Source organism: Telopea speciosissima, chromosome 10 (genome assembly GCF_018873765.1).
Source record: "Telopea speciosissima isolate NSW1024214 ecotype Mountain lineage chromosome 10, Tspe_v1, whole genome shotgun sequence".
NCBI lineage: Eukaryota > Viridiplantae > Streptophyta > Magnoliopsida > Proteales > Proteaceae > Telopea > Telopea speciosissima.
In genome coordinates, this window is record NC_057925.1 from 5,407,507 (window position 1) to 5,421,983 (window position 14,477).

The 14,477-nt window shown below is 38.5% G+C and overlaps 1 protein-coding gene across 4 annotated transcripts; it reads left to right on the top strand.

Annotated features, from left to right (window-relative positions):
• The first annotated feature begins 6,261 nt into the window (after nucleotides 1-6,261).
• On the top strand, nucleotides 6,262-13,911 carry LOC122641585. Of its 4 annotated transcripts, none has more exons than XM_043834865.1 (12): nucleotides 6,262-6,793; nucleotides 8,425-8,627; nucleotides 8,727-8,924; nucleotides 9,456-9,527; nucleotides 9,942-10,037; nucleotides 10,704-10,783; nucleotides 10,974-11,049; nucleotides 11,423-11,633; nucleotides 11,992-12,188; nucleotides 12,395-12,509; nucleotides 12,835-12,930; nucleotides 13,083-13,911. In XM_043834865.1, exons 1-12 carry the CDS (start codon nucleotides 6,262-6,264, stop codon nucleotides 13,829-13,831), a joined length of 2,625 nt encoding a protein of 874 aa, XP_043690800.1. In that variant the 3' UTR covers nucleotides 13,832-13,911. The 4 variants fall into 4 exon arrangements, with proteins under 4 accessions (XP_043690800.1, XP_043690801.1, XP_043690802.1 ...); XM_043834866.1 differs by having other exon boundaries at nucleotides 12,841-12,930; XM_043834867.1 differs by having other exon boundaries at nucleotides 12,404-12,509.
• The last annotated feature ends 566 nt before the right edge of the window (nucleotides 13,912-14,477 follow it).

Consider the following 14,477-nt stretch of genomic DNA (forward strand, 5'->3'; position numbering starts at 1 on the left):
TGAACGAGTCAAGAGAAGAGGAAGCCGTTCTAGAAGTAAAACATCATTAAGAGTAAAATGTTGAATATAAGAAGTGCCAGTATTTTTGATAACCAAACCTGCACCATTTCCAACCCGTACTTGGTCAAAACCTGTGTAAGGAGAACTGATGTTCAAGTTGCCCAGGTCGAAAGTAATATGATGAGTAGCACTCGAGTCGGGGTACCACGCTGAGTCAAAAGACGCAGATGGAGTTGCTAATAATGCTTCAATTTGGGTTGATCCAGTTGATGGTGAAGGAGGTTGATAGTTTGGATTAAACTTGTTGTAACAAGTTGCTGCCGTATGATTGGTTCTATGGAAGATTTGACACCCGAAACCGACAGTTGATGGTGCTTGATTATTCTGCTGGTTGGAACCGCGGCCTCCATTGTTGTAGTAGTTCCTGCGGCCACCACGTCGTCCTCCAGTATTGTAAGAGCCACGGCCACGGTTGGAGTTGAAAGAGGAATTGTTGGAGTTCTTTGTAGCCATATTGGCTTCCACCGTGGGTAGGTCAGGCTGTGAAGTGTGCTGACCTTTGAAAATCTCCTGGCTGAGAAGCATGCCCGTGAAATCCTCCTATGGTAGTGGCTCAACACGAGTTGTAATGGACGTTGCAAAGGACTCATAGTCCGGTCCTAACCCTTGTAGGGTACTGAGAATAACATCAGAATCAGGCATAGGATTGGCTGCTGCAGCAAGGTTGTCAACCAAGCTTTTCACTCGTTGAAGATACTCCGTCATTGTAAGTGTGCCTTTCTTTAATTGAAGAAGTTGATATTTGAGTTGCATCACGCGTGCTTGCAACTGCGATGCATAAGTTCGTTCAAGAATTTTCCATGCAGCGGCTGATGATGTTGCACCAATAATTTGGCCAAGTGCACTCTCGGTTAAGGAAGAAATGATCCAACTTAAGATGATCTGGTCTTGTCTCCGCCAAGTCAAATATGTTGGATTAGGAGTTGGATCAGTGGATGAAGAGGTTGGAGTGGTGGACAACGTCTGAGGTGGGCATGGATGAGTTCCATCGACAAACCCATAGAGATCATATTCATGGAGAAGGGGAATAAATTGAGACTTCCACAGCAGGTAGTTGGTGCGATCGAGTTTCACTGGCAGCAAGGAAACAATATTCGTGGGAGAAATGGTGGTGGGCTGGGTAGCAGTAGCTTAGGTGACAGTGGCGGAGTCGTCTAAGTTTGTCATGGTGGTGGTGAGAGACGTGTGTCAAGGGCGACTGATACCAAGATAGAACTGAGAAACCAAATTGAAGTTGAATAGTGGTATTTCCCCTTATCGTCTTTATCGACTTGGGGTTTAATTTTTATTGATTCAAAGTGTACAACGTTACACAAAACTTGTTACAAGGATAGAAATTGATTTCATGTAAACTCTCCTAACTTGTAGGGATAACTCTTATCCTTAACTTCTGGAACGGCTTCCTCTTCTCTTGACTCGTTCAGTTGGGAATTCAAATTTTGAACATTTGAATATTCCGTTATATGCCCTAACCCTAGAAATGCAGTATGGATTGGTAGCTCTGGACTGACCGGAATTGAGATTAGCTCCAGCCTCTTGATTTCAATTTGAATTTGCCAATCCAATCGATTTGATCCTGCGTTTTAAAACCCTGGTCCGTCGTGTATCCATTACATATATTCTTTGTAATACGTGGCACAACTTTTATTGGTTAAACTTTAGCCTACCTGTAATGAGTCTCATATGCTATGCGAAATGATCCATGACATGGCTTCTACATTGGCTGGCTTTTATGAATTATCAGGGAAAGGTAAGTGATCTAGTTTTGGCTGTTCATTTTAGGATATGTTTCTATGCTTATTCAAACCTGACCCCTCATGGCCATTTTTTGGTTCTAAGTTCAATTATTTCCTGATCTACCAGAGAGAGATCACATGAGGCAATTAGAAGTGAGAGAGAGAGAGAGAGGTTCACATGAGGCTATTAGAAGGGGCAGTCCTGTTCACATGAGGGCATGAAAGGTTATTAGAAGAGAGGGAGAGAGAGGTTCACATGAGGCATTGAGGCAATTAGAAGGGGCGGTTCTGTACTTTGCAGTTTTGTTCTGTTACTTGTTACCAGTTAGTTAGCCATTCAAGGCTAAGATGTGACTGCGCACCATATTATTCTGTTCACTGGAGGTTATCAGACGGGACCACCACTTCTTCTTACTTCTGTTAACACTTTACCATTACATGACAAAGATGATAGTGACTAGCAACTAAATTATTCCAAGGTTCCATTTATAGTTTGAGATAGTTTTACCTATTCGACTGTGCCAAATATGACTTTCGTGTTATGTTGGGATGTTTGGTATTTCTTGATAATTGGAATTAAAATCCTAAATTCCGATTTATTTGACTTCAAATTTTTAAATCAATATTAATAAAAGGACAGGAGATCGTTGTCTAGGCATGTAATATTTACATCAGTGTAGAAGCCAATAAAAGTACATGTAGCGAATCATTTGGAAACTTAGAATGAAATTTTTTGAGTTCTTTGAGGACTAAACGCTAAAAATCGTAATCTTATGTCTTAGGTCAGGAACTACACGATCGATTAGCATTCTTTTTACTTAAAGAAAAATATATAATACTATCATTGTCTCACATGTTTTTTTCCCCCTTTCTCTCGCTTATCCTAATCATGTGGATCCCATGTAGATTACATCATTTCCCGAACTACCATTGGTGTAGTATTGGAAAATTCCTTCACACGAGTGTCCTGACAAATCAACCTTAGAAGAAATACATTATAGGATACTTTAAGGTATAATTGGAAATCTAAATACAACAAATTGGTGGCTCTTGTTACATGACACTGACGGATGTGGTTGGGTGGACATGATGTGTACCCAAAACTCATCTCAATAATTAAATTTTAGCTTAGAAGGCAAACATGAGAAATAGTTACAAGATAAGATTAAAATTTTGAGGCGAGATAAGTATTTCATAAATGAAGAATTGCATAATTTTTTCCACAAATTATAAGGCCATCTCGGTACAACCAAGTACTCTGTTTGCTTACTTCTTTCTACCTTGACTTAAAAAAATGGCCGAATAAAAAAGGGTTGCAACATTTTACTGTTTCCAAGCCTTTTGAATACTCTACTGAAGAACATAATAATAGGTATTGGCATCCATGTCGGTCTCTGCCGATATCAATATCGATATCGATACAAATCAACCATATCAGACTGCCTCAAGTCGATTCCATATATATAAAAAACCACTTTTGTTACCATATTTTGGTGGATTCAACGATACTCAATATCGATACGACCATGCGATATCGATACCATGACTCTACTATAATGTAGGAGTGTTAATTTGTCGGGCCTAATTGATCCCTACCAATTTAAGGTCTCGCACCATTTTCATCCGTTTAAGTAATTGATCCTTGTAGGTCAGGTCATTTACATGTTTCTATTCGGTTGACCGATTACTGGTCCATAATCGGCCTTTAAATGAGTTAATTGACTAATGGAGTTATAAATTGTTCTTAAACAGATCATAAACGAGCTTTAATCAAGCTATAAATGGTCAATTTATCAGTCGGTCAAGGTACAGGTTTGGTTTAGGGACCATCGGGCTACTATTTTGCATTAGAAATATTCGATTATTAATCAATCAGTGCTCGAGCTCGACACGTTTAGTAACTAATCAAACCAATGCTGAACTTCAACCGGTCGGCTCTGGTCAAATCTACCAATTTTTTTTAACAAAGTTCTAACATCCCTATTATTTGAACAAAAAAGGGAAATAGGATGGGTATGCTAATTGTATATTTTTTTTTTTTTGCTAAAGTACACGTACCCCCTATAATGCACCCAATATTTCTCATACCCCCTAAGGTTCTGAAAAGTCCACGTACCACCCTTACTTTACCCCCTAATTCCAGATAAATCCAAACCGTTAAGTTTAGCCGTCAAGTGCTAAAAACTTGACCATTTTACCCTTTCTTATATGTTTATAAATTTGAAAAGACCTAATTGTCTTGACCTATTTGTTCATAATATAAAAAGATCTTTTTGCCCTAACCTAATTTGATAAGACCCTTTTACCCTCATTATTTATTCTTAAGAACCTACCCAACCTAATTACTAAAATGCCTTTACTAAGGCATAATTACCAAAATACCCTCATCTTCCCCAAATCTCATCTTCCCCAAAATCCATCTTCCATTTCTGAAACTTCTCTCAAAAGATTCAACATTAATCTATCTCGATTTTGTTTCCTCAAGGTGTTAGGTGTTTCACCCGTGAATTCTATTCCAAACTATTCCAGTTCTATTGGATATCTTTAGATTTCGAGCTTTATGAACCCTAGCTTTGGAATTCTGCTTCCTGCGAATTCTTCCCATGGGAATTCAGGTATAGAGATTCCTTTAATCTAACTCCTGGAACAGTAATCGTGAAAAATACTGATGTTAACTACCTTACCACTACGCCCAAAAGACATAGGGCTTGATTAAAATACATAAAGACCACTTGAGTATTGCATGCTAGCCTTCCCAATTATGTAAATAGTGTTTCTTTGCTGATTCACTGAATTGATTGCTTTCACAGAACTCCGTATGTTCAAGAACAGGTTAATATAGGATCTGGGCCACCGGGTTCTAGGATCAGGTGGTTTCGTTCTTCAAGTGATGAACCTAGGTGTATCAATAAAGTTACAGTCGACAGTAAGGATGGTTCTCCCACACTTGTTATGGTGCTTCTCAAGGGTTCTTCTTCCGGAATTTTGATACTGTTGCTAGTCGTTTCAGGGTCATTGCTATTGTTATGGAATAGAATAATGTTGAATCTTTTGAGAGAAGTTTCAAAAATGGAAGACGGATTTTGGGGAAGATGAGGGTATTTTGATAATTATGCCCTAGCAAGGGCATTTTAGTAATTAGGTTGGGTTAGGTTCTTAAGAACAAATAGTGGGGGTAAAAGGGTCTTATCAAATTAGGTCAGGGCAAAAAGATCTTTTCATATTATGAACAAATGGATCAAGGCAATTAGGTCTTTTCAAATTTATAAACATATAAGAAAGGGTAAAATGGTCCAGTTTTTAGCAATTAACGGCTAAACTTAATGGTTTGGATTTATCTGGAATTAGGGGGGTAAAGTAGGGGTGGTACGTGGAATTTGCAGGGGTGGTACGTGGACTTTTCAAAACCTTAGGGAGGTACGAGGAATATTGGGTGCATTATAGGGGGTACGTGTATACCACTATTTACCAAAAAAAAAAAAAGGGTAAGATGTTCTGTACACCACAGTGCACGGGATGCAAGCTATGCCCAAACACATGGGGCGAGGCAAGACGGGAATTTTGGCCATTTAGAATGGGAGGGTGATCATTTTGCTCATCCCCATGTTTATGGGTGCAACCTACGCTGCCAATGCAGAGAATATTTTCTATTTTTTTAAATGATTTTACATTGGAAAAAAGATCTTTGTCCGGGAGTGTGGCCTACGTCAACATTACCATGAGTCTATCTCTCTCCTCCCCATGTGAAAAGACACCTCTGTCTCCTAATTTTAAGTAGGAGAGAGATAGACACATGGGAGTGCTGGGGTAGACCGCACTCCCGTACAGGAAACTGCTTCCCACTTTTACATTTTACTAGTTGAATTATACCAACAACGGCTAACAATCAATTGAGAGTTGAGACCATAAGGCAAATAAGGAAGTAGCAAGCAATAGAAGTTAATCGGATTATGATAACTTTCATTTTCGATCATCCCTCTTGTGATATGATTTATCCTCTTCTCTGGTGTTTTTTCCTCTGGAGCTCCGACTCTGACATCTGTTTTTGCCAAAAAGCTGGAATGAGTTCTTCTTTTTATCCTTTTTGACGCAAGATCGGATAAATTATACCAAAAACAAAACTAACGGAGTAAAGCCCTCCCCACTTAACCCACTTCAGCTGATGGAGATGTCCCTACAATACCATTTCTACAGCTTCATCTATATTTACACCAAAACCGTGAATTCGACCTGTCGTTCTCTCGCTCCTCTCTTCAAATTCCTGTTTTTTTATTTCATTTGACGCGAAATCTTTCTTACCTTTCACGAGATGGTTTAAGAGCCTGCTCTTACCTGGATGAAAGCCATAAGTTGTTCTTTAAGTGTTCAACCGATTGCTTCTCTGCTTTGGAGCTGAGTTTTGAACTAAATGTTTGAAGCTTGAACCTTGTTCATGTTCAATTTAGTGAGATTTGGGATCTAAAAAATGGAGAAATCCAAGTTCTTTGTGTTCTTCTTCCTACTCTTGTCTGTGTTCTATTCTGGTTGTGTATGTGGAAAAAAGTGCACGAACAAACCGACACAGATTTCGTCCCACAGTTATCGGTATGAGCTCTTGTCTTCCAATAATGAAACTTGGAGGGAAGAGATGTTTTCGCATTATCATCTAACTCCAACAGATGAATCCGCATGGGCCAATTTGCGTCCTCGGAAGGTTTTGAAGGAAGATGGGGAGGAACTCAGTTGGGCGATGATGTATAGAAGAATGAAGCATTCTAATGAGCATAATAAGGGTCAAGAGGTGGGGAATTTCCTCAAGGAAGTCTCGCTACACAACGTGAGATTGAACCCACATTCTTTACACGGTCGTGCTCAGCAGACAAACTTGGAGTACTTGTTGATGTTGGATGTGGATAGCTTGGTCTGGAGTTTTAGAAAGACGGCAGGTTTGCCAACTCTTGGAAAGCCCTATGGAGGATGGGAGGACCCAACTTGCGAGCTTCGGGGTCATTTCGTGGGTTAGTTCAGTTTTTTTTTTGTGGATGAATTAGCTCAGTTTGTTAATCTTGTTTATTTATGGTTGTGCCTTTATCCTTTCATTTCCATATATTGATTGGGGGCTGGTCGTATTGTTAGCTTCACTTATTAGGGCTTCATTGACAATGAGAATATTAGTATGGTGTAATATATAGGCTTTTGCAGACCCTCTTTTTTTTTTTTTTTTTTTATTTTTTAAAAGTTTACTTTGGCAGAGTTTTACTACAACTAACTTGTTTGTTTGATGTCAATACAACAAATATAAAAGAAAAAAAAAAGAAGAAGCAGAATGATACTAGGTAAACAGTAGATGGGAGCATGAGTTCATAGTACTAAAATATGAAGAGTAGTATAGTTCCTAGGCTTTAAGAGAACTCCATGACACCATCCATATTTGCCACCCTTTTATTTAGCCATAGTTATCTCTTATATATTCCTACTTAATTGTAGGATATTCTAGGAAGCAACCAAATCATGCTTTAGTTTCTTTCTTTGACTTGCAGTCAAGTGTGCCATTTACAAAGTTTAGTTTTTTCAGAGCTCAGCAAAAAGATTTTAAAATTTTTTTTTCAGGGGAATGGAAAATACATATCCTGTCCTACCCACTGAATTTCTTAGGTTTCCAGAATAGTTTATGAAACCAATTAATTCTTTTGGACTCCATAATTGATTTTTGTTGACTTTAGATTGGACTTGTAGAATAATCAGCGATCTTGGTAATTATGCATGTTTATTCTACACCACCCCATTCATTTGTTGGTTTATGCATGTTTAGTTGGTAGTATCAGAGATCTGCATAGAACTAATATTTTCTGTGGCCATAAGATCCATTTTTTTTCACAAAATTGTAAACTGGGCTAGCCAGCCTTGGTTTCTATTGACTGTCTTCCATGATGAACAGGAAAAGGCTTAGGATACCATTACAGGTTTCTTATTGAACCTGTAATTATCCATGTATGTACGACAATAGTTCAGGCTGGGATCGAAAAAAGAAAGGAGAAAAAGAAGTGAGAAAAGAAAAATTAGAGGGTTGGCAGATCAGATTAAGGACTATCTCACTATCATTTCAGGGAGTACCTTTTAAATGATTGATCTTTTCTAGAATCTATTTTATTGGGTCTATGTGGGATTATATTCAAGAGTGCAACTGCGGCTGCATTCATGCTCAACTTTGAACCCAACCGGGCTGAGGTGCAATTTGGTTTAAAATTTAGGGGCAATTTCCTAGATCTACTAGATAAGAAAAGTATTACAAAACAAGTAGGTTTACAAAAAAATTAAGTGTAAACAAAGTCAAACCTACTTGTTTTGTAATACTTTTTCTTATCTAGTGGATTTTGGTAATTTTCCTTAAAATTTATCAATTTCCCAATCCAGGCTCACCTCAGTTGCACCCCCTATTCCTATGCCCTTTCCTTTGTCAAGTCTAAGCTGATTTTTTTACCATAAAAGTTGAATGACTTGTGTGCTGGACCATCTCAACTTTTGTGATTGAACTCATCATGAACCTCAAAATGGTTGTATTTTCCTAGAATTTCTTCCTTGTTTCTAGTTTCTCAAAGGTTTTATCTGTATGTTTTATGACAACCTGCTTTCTGTTGGCATCTTGAAGGGCATTACTTGAGTGCTTCAGCACAAATGTGGGCTAGCACTCACAATGACACTCTACATGGGAAAATGTCTGCTGTGGTTTCTGCACTTGATGCCTGTCAGAAGAAAATGTCCTCGGGTTACCTATCAGCTTTCCCATCTGAGCTATTTGACCGTTTTGAAGCTATAAAACCAGTGTGGGCGCCATACTACACCATTCATAAGGTAGCATCGTCCTAATTCAAGAATCTTATCATGTGGGTTCAATTTCAGTAGTTGCAGGATGTTGGGTATCATAAATATTATTCATATTTACTTTGACAGATCTTGGCGGGCCTTTTGGATCAATACATATTAGCTGATAATGCTCGAGCTTTAAAAATGGTGGTCAGTATGGTTGAGTACTTCTACCACCGTATCCAAAATGTCATATCAAAATTTTCTATTGAAAGGCATTGGCTGTCACTTAATGAAGAAACTGGCGGCATGAATGATGTCCTTTATAAGCTATACAGCATAACGGTAAAACTTATATATCTGTGCATCTCATATTATTTTCTTAGTGTGTTATCTACTCAGAAAATTGTTAGTGTGGACATTGTATCATTTATGATTCATTTCTTGCTTGGTGGCCTTCACTCAACTGTTGTTTTACCATTTCCACACCATCTTGGTTTTCAAACCAGACAGCTGCCATCTTCTCCTATTTGTTGGTCACTCACCAGGTAGTGTTTCAGGCACAAATTTTGACCTTACATGTATAGCATAATTTATATCTGCCTCAGCCACCCTGTCATCTTGCAATAGTTTGCTAAAGAGATACATGTACTATAAAGACCACCAACTTCAGTGTATAAGACAAGTTCTTATAACTTAATGATAAGATTAGTTACAAATTTGTCTTGCACCAAAAGAAAAGAAAAAAAAGTTACAAATTTGTCATTTGTAGCTTGACAAACTTTGAAGGCAATTTGTTTATTGGATCTTTTGATTGCCTATTGATACTTGAAGTTCAATTATGTTTCTGACTAGGATTTATTTTAAAATCTGCAGGGAGATCAGAAGCATTTGATGTTAGCCCACCTTTTTGATAAACCATGCTTTCTAGGTTTGCTTGCAGTGAAGGTAATTATTATTTTCATACAGTCATCTTCTTTAGTTTTCTTTATCTTGTAGAAATTCTTTGCTTCATCATACTATTACAAGATCCCTCCCTCCCCACCCACCCCTAAATTTTTTTTTATTTTAAGAGACAATGATCCTTAAGCTAGGGTAAGGCTTAGTTAAGGTTGCTCCATTGTGACCTAGTGGTTGCAGGTTCAAGTCAGGAAACAGCCTCTCCACAAAATGGGGTAAGGCTGCGTACATTATGTTCCCCCCCAGACCCCACAGTGGCGGGAGCCTCGTGCACTGGGTATGCCCAGTCATGAGAGAGAGAGAAGACGGATGTGCTTTCCTTTTTATTTTATAAACATGTCATAATTGTTCATTTCATTAAAATTTATGAAATGTTTCTTTTTCCTGGGTGTTTGCCTGCAGGCGGATAGTATTTCCGGCTTTCATGCCAATACACATATTCCAGTTGTCATTGGATCTCAAATACGATATGAAATTACTGGTGATCCACTTTACAAGGTAAATTGTCTCATTTGTTTAATAAACCACTTTGTTTTTTGAGTTCAAGTACTTATCTTTTGTTACATCTTGCGTTTACGTTTGTTTTTACTTTTTGTATAATGCAATTTCTCATGGTAAATCTTTTCGTTTGAAAGAAGGGCTTTTCTTTCACCTTGAAGAAATTTCTCAGTCTAAAATTACAGATAGGAATGCAGAGTTTGCAAAACATTATGTTGCCTGTATTTGAGGCTTGGGTACTCATTATTCTTGAGGGATTCCTATTATAACATGCCTCTTTTTTCTGTATGAGTTTATGTTTAATTTTGAAGTTCCTCTTTCCATGGTAAATAAATGTGAACTCTTTTTTTCTCACTGTATGGGGCCATGTACAATTTGTTCAGAATTTAAGTTAATTTTTGTTTTCCAATCTGGAAATGGACAATATGCTAAACTAGAATTTTAGAATAGACTCATAGGTTATCAAAACAGGCTTTAACCTCTACTTAGGGTCAGTTACTTGGCTGCTATTTACTGAAATTTCTATTACGTGTTGCTTCTTATTTGTTTATCAGTGCCCAATAATTCTAGTAGGAAGCTTCTCAATTGAAATGTACATAGTAAATTTTTGTATGTTACCATTTGTCTATAAGTTTATTATTTTAGTTGTTTTATTTGGTGTTGCAGGAAATAGGGAGATTTTTTATGGATATCGTGAATTCTTCGCACAGCTATGCAACAGGTGGAACATCAGTTGATGAGTTCTGGTAATATTGGGCATCCTTCTGTTTTATGCATCAAATGTCCTTAGATAAGTTTTTCCTGGCACCTAATGCTGTTGGCTGTGATGGGACATGAAGCATAATTTTGAGATTTACTTTTAACCCTTCAAGGCATCAATTTGATGATGCAGGATTTAGCATTGTTTTACACCGTTCCCTCTTGATCTGTGTGCAGGTCTAACCCAAAACGCCTTGCAGACACGCTGCAGACAGAGAATGAAGAATCTTGCACTACATACAACATGCTAAAGGTATACCCATTTGTATTTTGATTTAATTGTTCCAAGTGAGAACATGGAACGCATAAGGTTGGTGTTCTCTGAAAGAGCTACCATATGATAGACCAGATGTCTGTGAAGCATGGTGTGCTACAGATGTGAAATCCATCTGCACCTGGCTTCCTACAGACCGTGGACCAAGAGATTTGGGGATAAAAATGAAATCCATAGTAAGCAGAGGTGGATGGTTGATCCCAATTGAGTTTGTGGATCTTGATTGGCCTTCGGAAATTGTATATTCACATTCTTTTGCAAACAGAACAACTTGATTTGTTTTTATATTTTGTATATTATTTGTATATTTACAGTAAATATACATGTTTCATGCTCATTCTTTTCTGTGTAGGTTTCTCGTCACCTATTTAGATGGACCAAGGAAATGTCATATGCAGACTATTATGAGCGTGCCCTGACGAATGGTGTTCTTAGTATCCAGAGAGGAAGGGAGCCTGGGGTAATGATCTACATGCTTCCTCAGGGCCGTGGGGTTTCAAAGGCCCACAGTAACCTTGGTTGGGGAACAAAGTTCAACTCTTTCTGGTGTTGTTATGGGACAGGTCTATACTTGAGGCCCATAGTGTTTAACTTGTATGCATATTCAAAATTTTTATTGTTCCACATATCTCCTACATGCCTTTATTTTAAATTTTTACAGAGGGTGTGCCCCTCCCCCGCTAACCCTTATTTGGGGTGTAGATCATCTTGATCTACTCACACTGACACAAATAGTTTTGATGATGGCAAAAACAAAGAACCAGCTTCTGAGAGAAAAGAAGAAAAAAAAGGGGGGGGGGGGGGGAGGGGTGGAAATGAAAATTGAAATTTTCCATTACTATTTTTTTTTTAATCATTTTAATTCAACTGTGGTTGCTTTATAATTGTATAATTTCCTAATCCTTCATCTTGCTTCTCTAGGAATTGAATCTTTCTCAAAGTTAGGAGATTCGATATACTTTGAGGAGGAGGGAAAACTTCCCGGGCTTTACGTGATCCAGTTTATGTCAAGCAATCTTGATTGGAAATCTGGACAGATTGTGATAAATCAGACAGTAGAACCTGTTGTTTCATGGGATCCTTACCTTCGTGTCACTTTGGCATTTTTTACGAAGGAGGTATTTCAAAGCCAGTATACTATCTCATGAAGAACTTTAAAGGATATATTTCATTTTAGTCCTACTTCCAATGTTGTGGAATTTCTTTAAATTTCTTTATTGTTTTTGCAAATTTTTCTTGCAAGTGGGCCGGCAATTTGTTTCTCTAGTTACATAGGATTTGATTTACTTTGGCAAATGGTTTCGATGAATTTGGTCGTGTCTATTTTATGAAGAGAGCAGGCCAATCATCAACATTGAATTTGCGGATTCCACTTTGGACGTATTCAAATGGTGTCAAGGCAGCATTAAATGCGCAGATTTTGGATTTACCTCAGCCAGGTTTGGATTATGGTATAGTTTTCTCTTTGATTTCGTCTCTTTAATTTGTGTGTGTGTCATTTTCTCCCCCATAATGTATCTTAATTATGGCGGGAGCCTTGTGCACTGGGTACGCCCCTTCTTTCTCCCCCATAATGTACCTTAATTATGGCAGGAGCCTTGTGCACTGGGCACGCCCCCTTCTTTCCCCCCCATAATGTATCTTAAGCATTTTATTAGTACATATTTTTAACATGTTAATTCATTTATATGCATGTATGTGTTACTTATGTAACAGAATTAAGCATGGCAAAAACAGTGGTTGGTAACTCTTCAATTTTCCCATGACCAGGTAATTTCCTGTCGGTGATGAGACAATGGAGTGCTGGAGACGAATTGACCCTTCGGCTACCTATTGGTCTACGGACAGAGGCCATACAAGGTAACATGACTGGAACTTCTCAATGTTCTATTTATATCTTAAGCTGATGCACCTGGCTGAGTATGATATATATTAGTACTTGCATTGATAGCACACATACTAGTATATTTTGCCCTTTGAGACAACTGACTATCTCTTTGTATGTATTTTAGATGACCGACCTGAGTATGCTTCTATTCAGGCAATCCTTTATGGGCCCTACCTTCTGGCAGGTTTGACTAGTGGTGACTGGGACATTAAAACAGGAACTGCAAGCTCTCCCTCAGAGTGGATAACAGCAATCCCAAAAGCTTATAATTCTCAGCTGATCTCTCTTTCCCAGGTGGTCGGCAAGGTGAAGATAGTCTTAATGAACACAAACAATACTATCACAATGGAGAGGTTGCCGGAATCAGGCACAGATTCTGCTGTCCATGCCACCTTCAGACTTATCGCAAAAGACAAGAAATCCTCTCATTTCTCATCACCAATGGATGCTATTGGCAAATCTGTTATGCTAGAGCCATTTAATCTTCCTGGGATGAAGGTGTTGCAACAAGGCCCGAATAGCAACCTCATTGTGGCAAGTGCTATTAGTGACGAAGGGATGTCCACTTTTAGGGTGGTGGCTGGATTAGATGGGAAGGATAACTCAGTTTCCTTGGAGTCAGAGAGCCATCAGGGATGTTTTGTTCATAATGGGCTGAACAACAATGCAGGCACAAGTGCTAAGCTTAGCTGCCAGTCAGGGACGGCCGATGCTGGATTCCCACAGGCAGTGAGTTTTAGCATGAATAGTGGAAGGAGTGAATATCATCCCATCAGCTTTGTGGCAAAAGGAGCAAGCCGGAATTTCTTACTGATGCCATTGCTGAGCTTGAGAGATGAATCTTACACTGTTTATTTCAACATTACATCTTAGGTTTAGGTAGGTTAGAGGTGCCCAATGACATGTAGAAGTTCAAGTGATCTAATAATTTATATTTTTCCTTTTCTTTCTTAGCTTTGTGGGGGGGGGGGGGGGGCAAAGAGTTGGTGCTAGATTGGCCTTTGACCCTGAATAGGGTTTGTTTGCTTTTTTTTTTCAAATCTCTTTACCTTTGGTCTTAAAATTTCTTTTATTAAGCTTTAAGTTTGACTCTGTTTTTTCTAAGGGAAAAAGAACTCTGGCTAGGAGTGTGGCCTACATCAGCACTCCCATGAGTCTACCTCTCTCCTCCCCCAAGTAAAAGACACCTCTGCCCCCTTGTTTTAAGGAGGAGAGAGATAGACACATGAGAGTGCTGACGCAGGCCACACTCCCAGTCAGATTACTACTTCCCGTTTTTTTAATTTTACCATCTTTTAGTGTGGGACCTTATCTTCTTGCCCGAAAGATTTTGTTATTGGATTTTAATGCTTACAATATTTGATCTGATTAAATTGACCTCTAGATCAAGGTTGAACTATGTAGAATACATAATTTTGTCTACCAGCGTGGTTCAATGGGAGCATGCCGCATAAGCATCGATAGAGGTGGGATTATTGGGATTTCTTTCTTTCATGGGGATGGGGCAATTATTTCATCC

Bases quoted from the DNA above. Each gene is read 5' to 3' on its own strand.
- LOC122641585 (XM_043834865.1), top strand. From the start codon at position 6,262: ATGGAGAAATCCAAGTTCTTTGTGTTCTTCTTCCTACTCTTGTCTGTG. The intron at 8,925-9,455 runs GTAAAACTTATA...TAAAATCTGCAG, and splicing joins ATAAGCTATACAGCATAACG to GGAGATCAGAAGCATTTGAT. The intron at 12,189-12,394 runs GTATTTCAAAGC...GGTCGTGTCTAT, and splicing joins TGGCATTTTTTACGAAGGAG to TTTATGAAGAGAGCAGGCCA.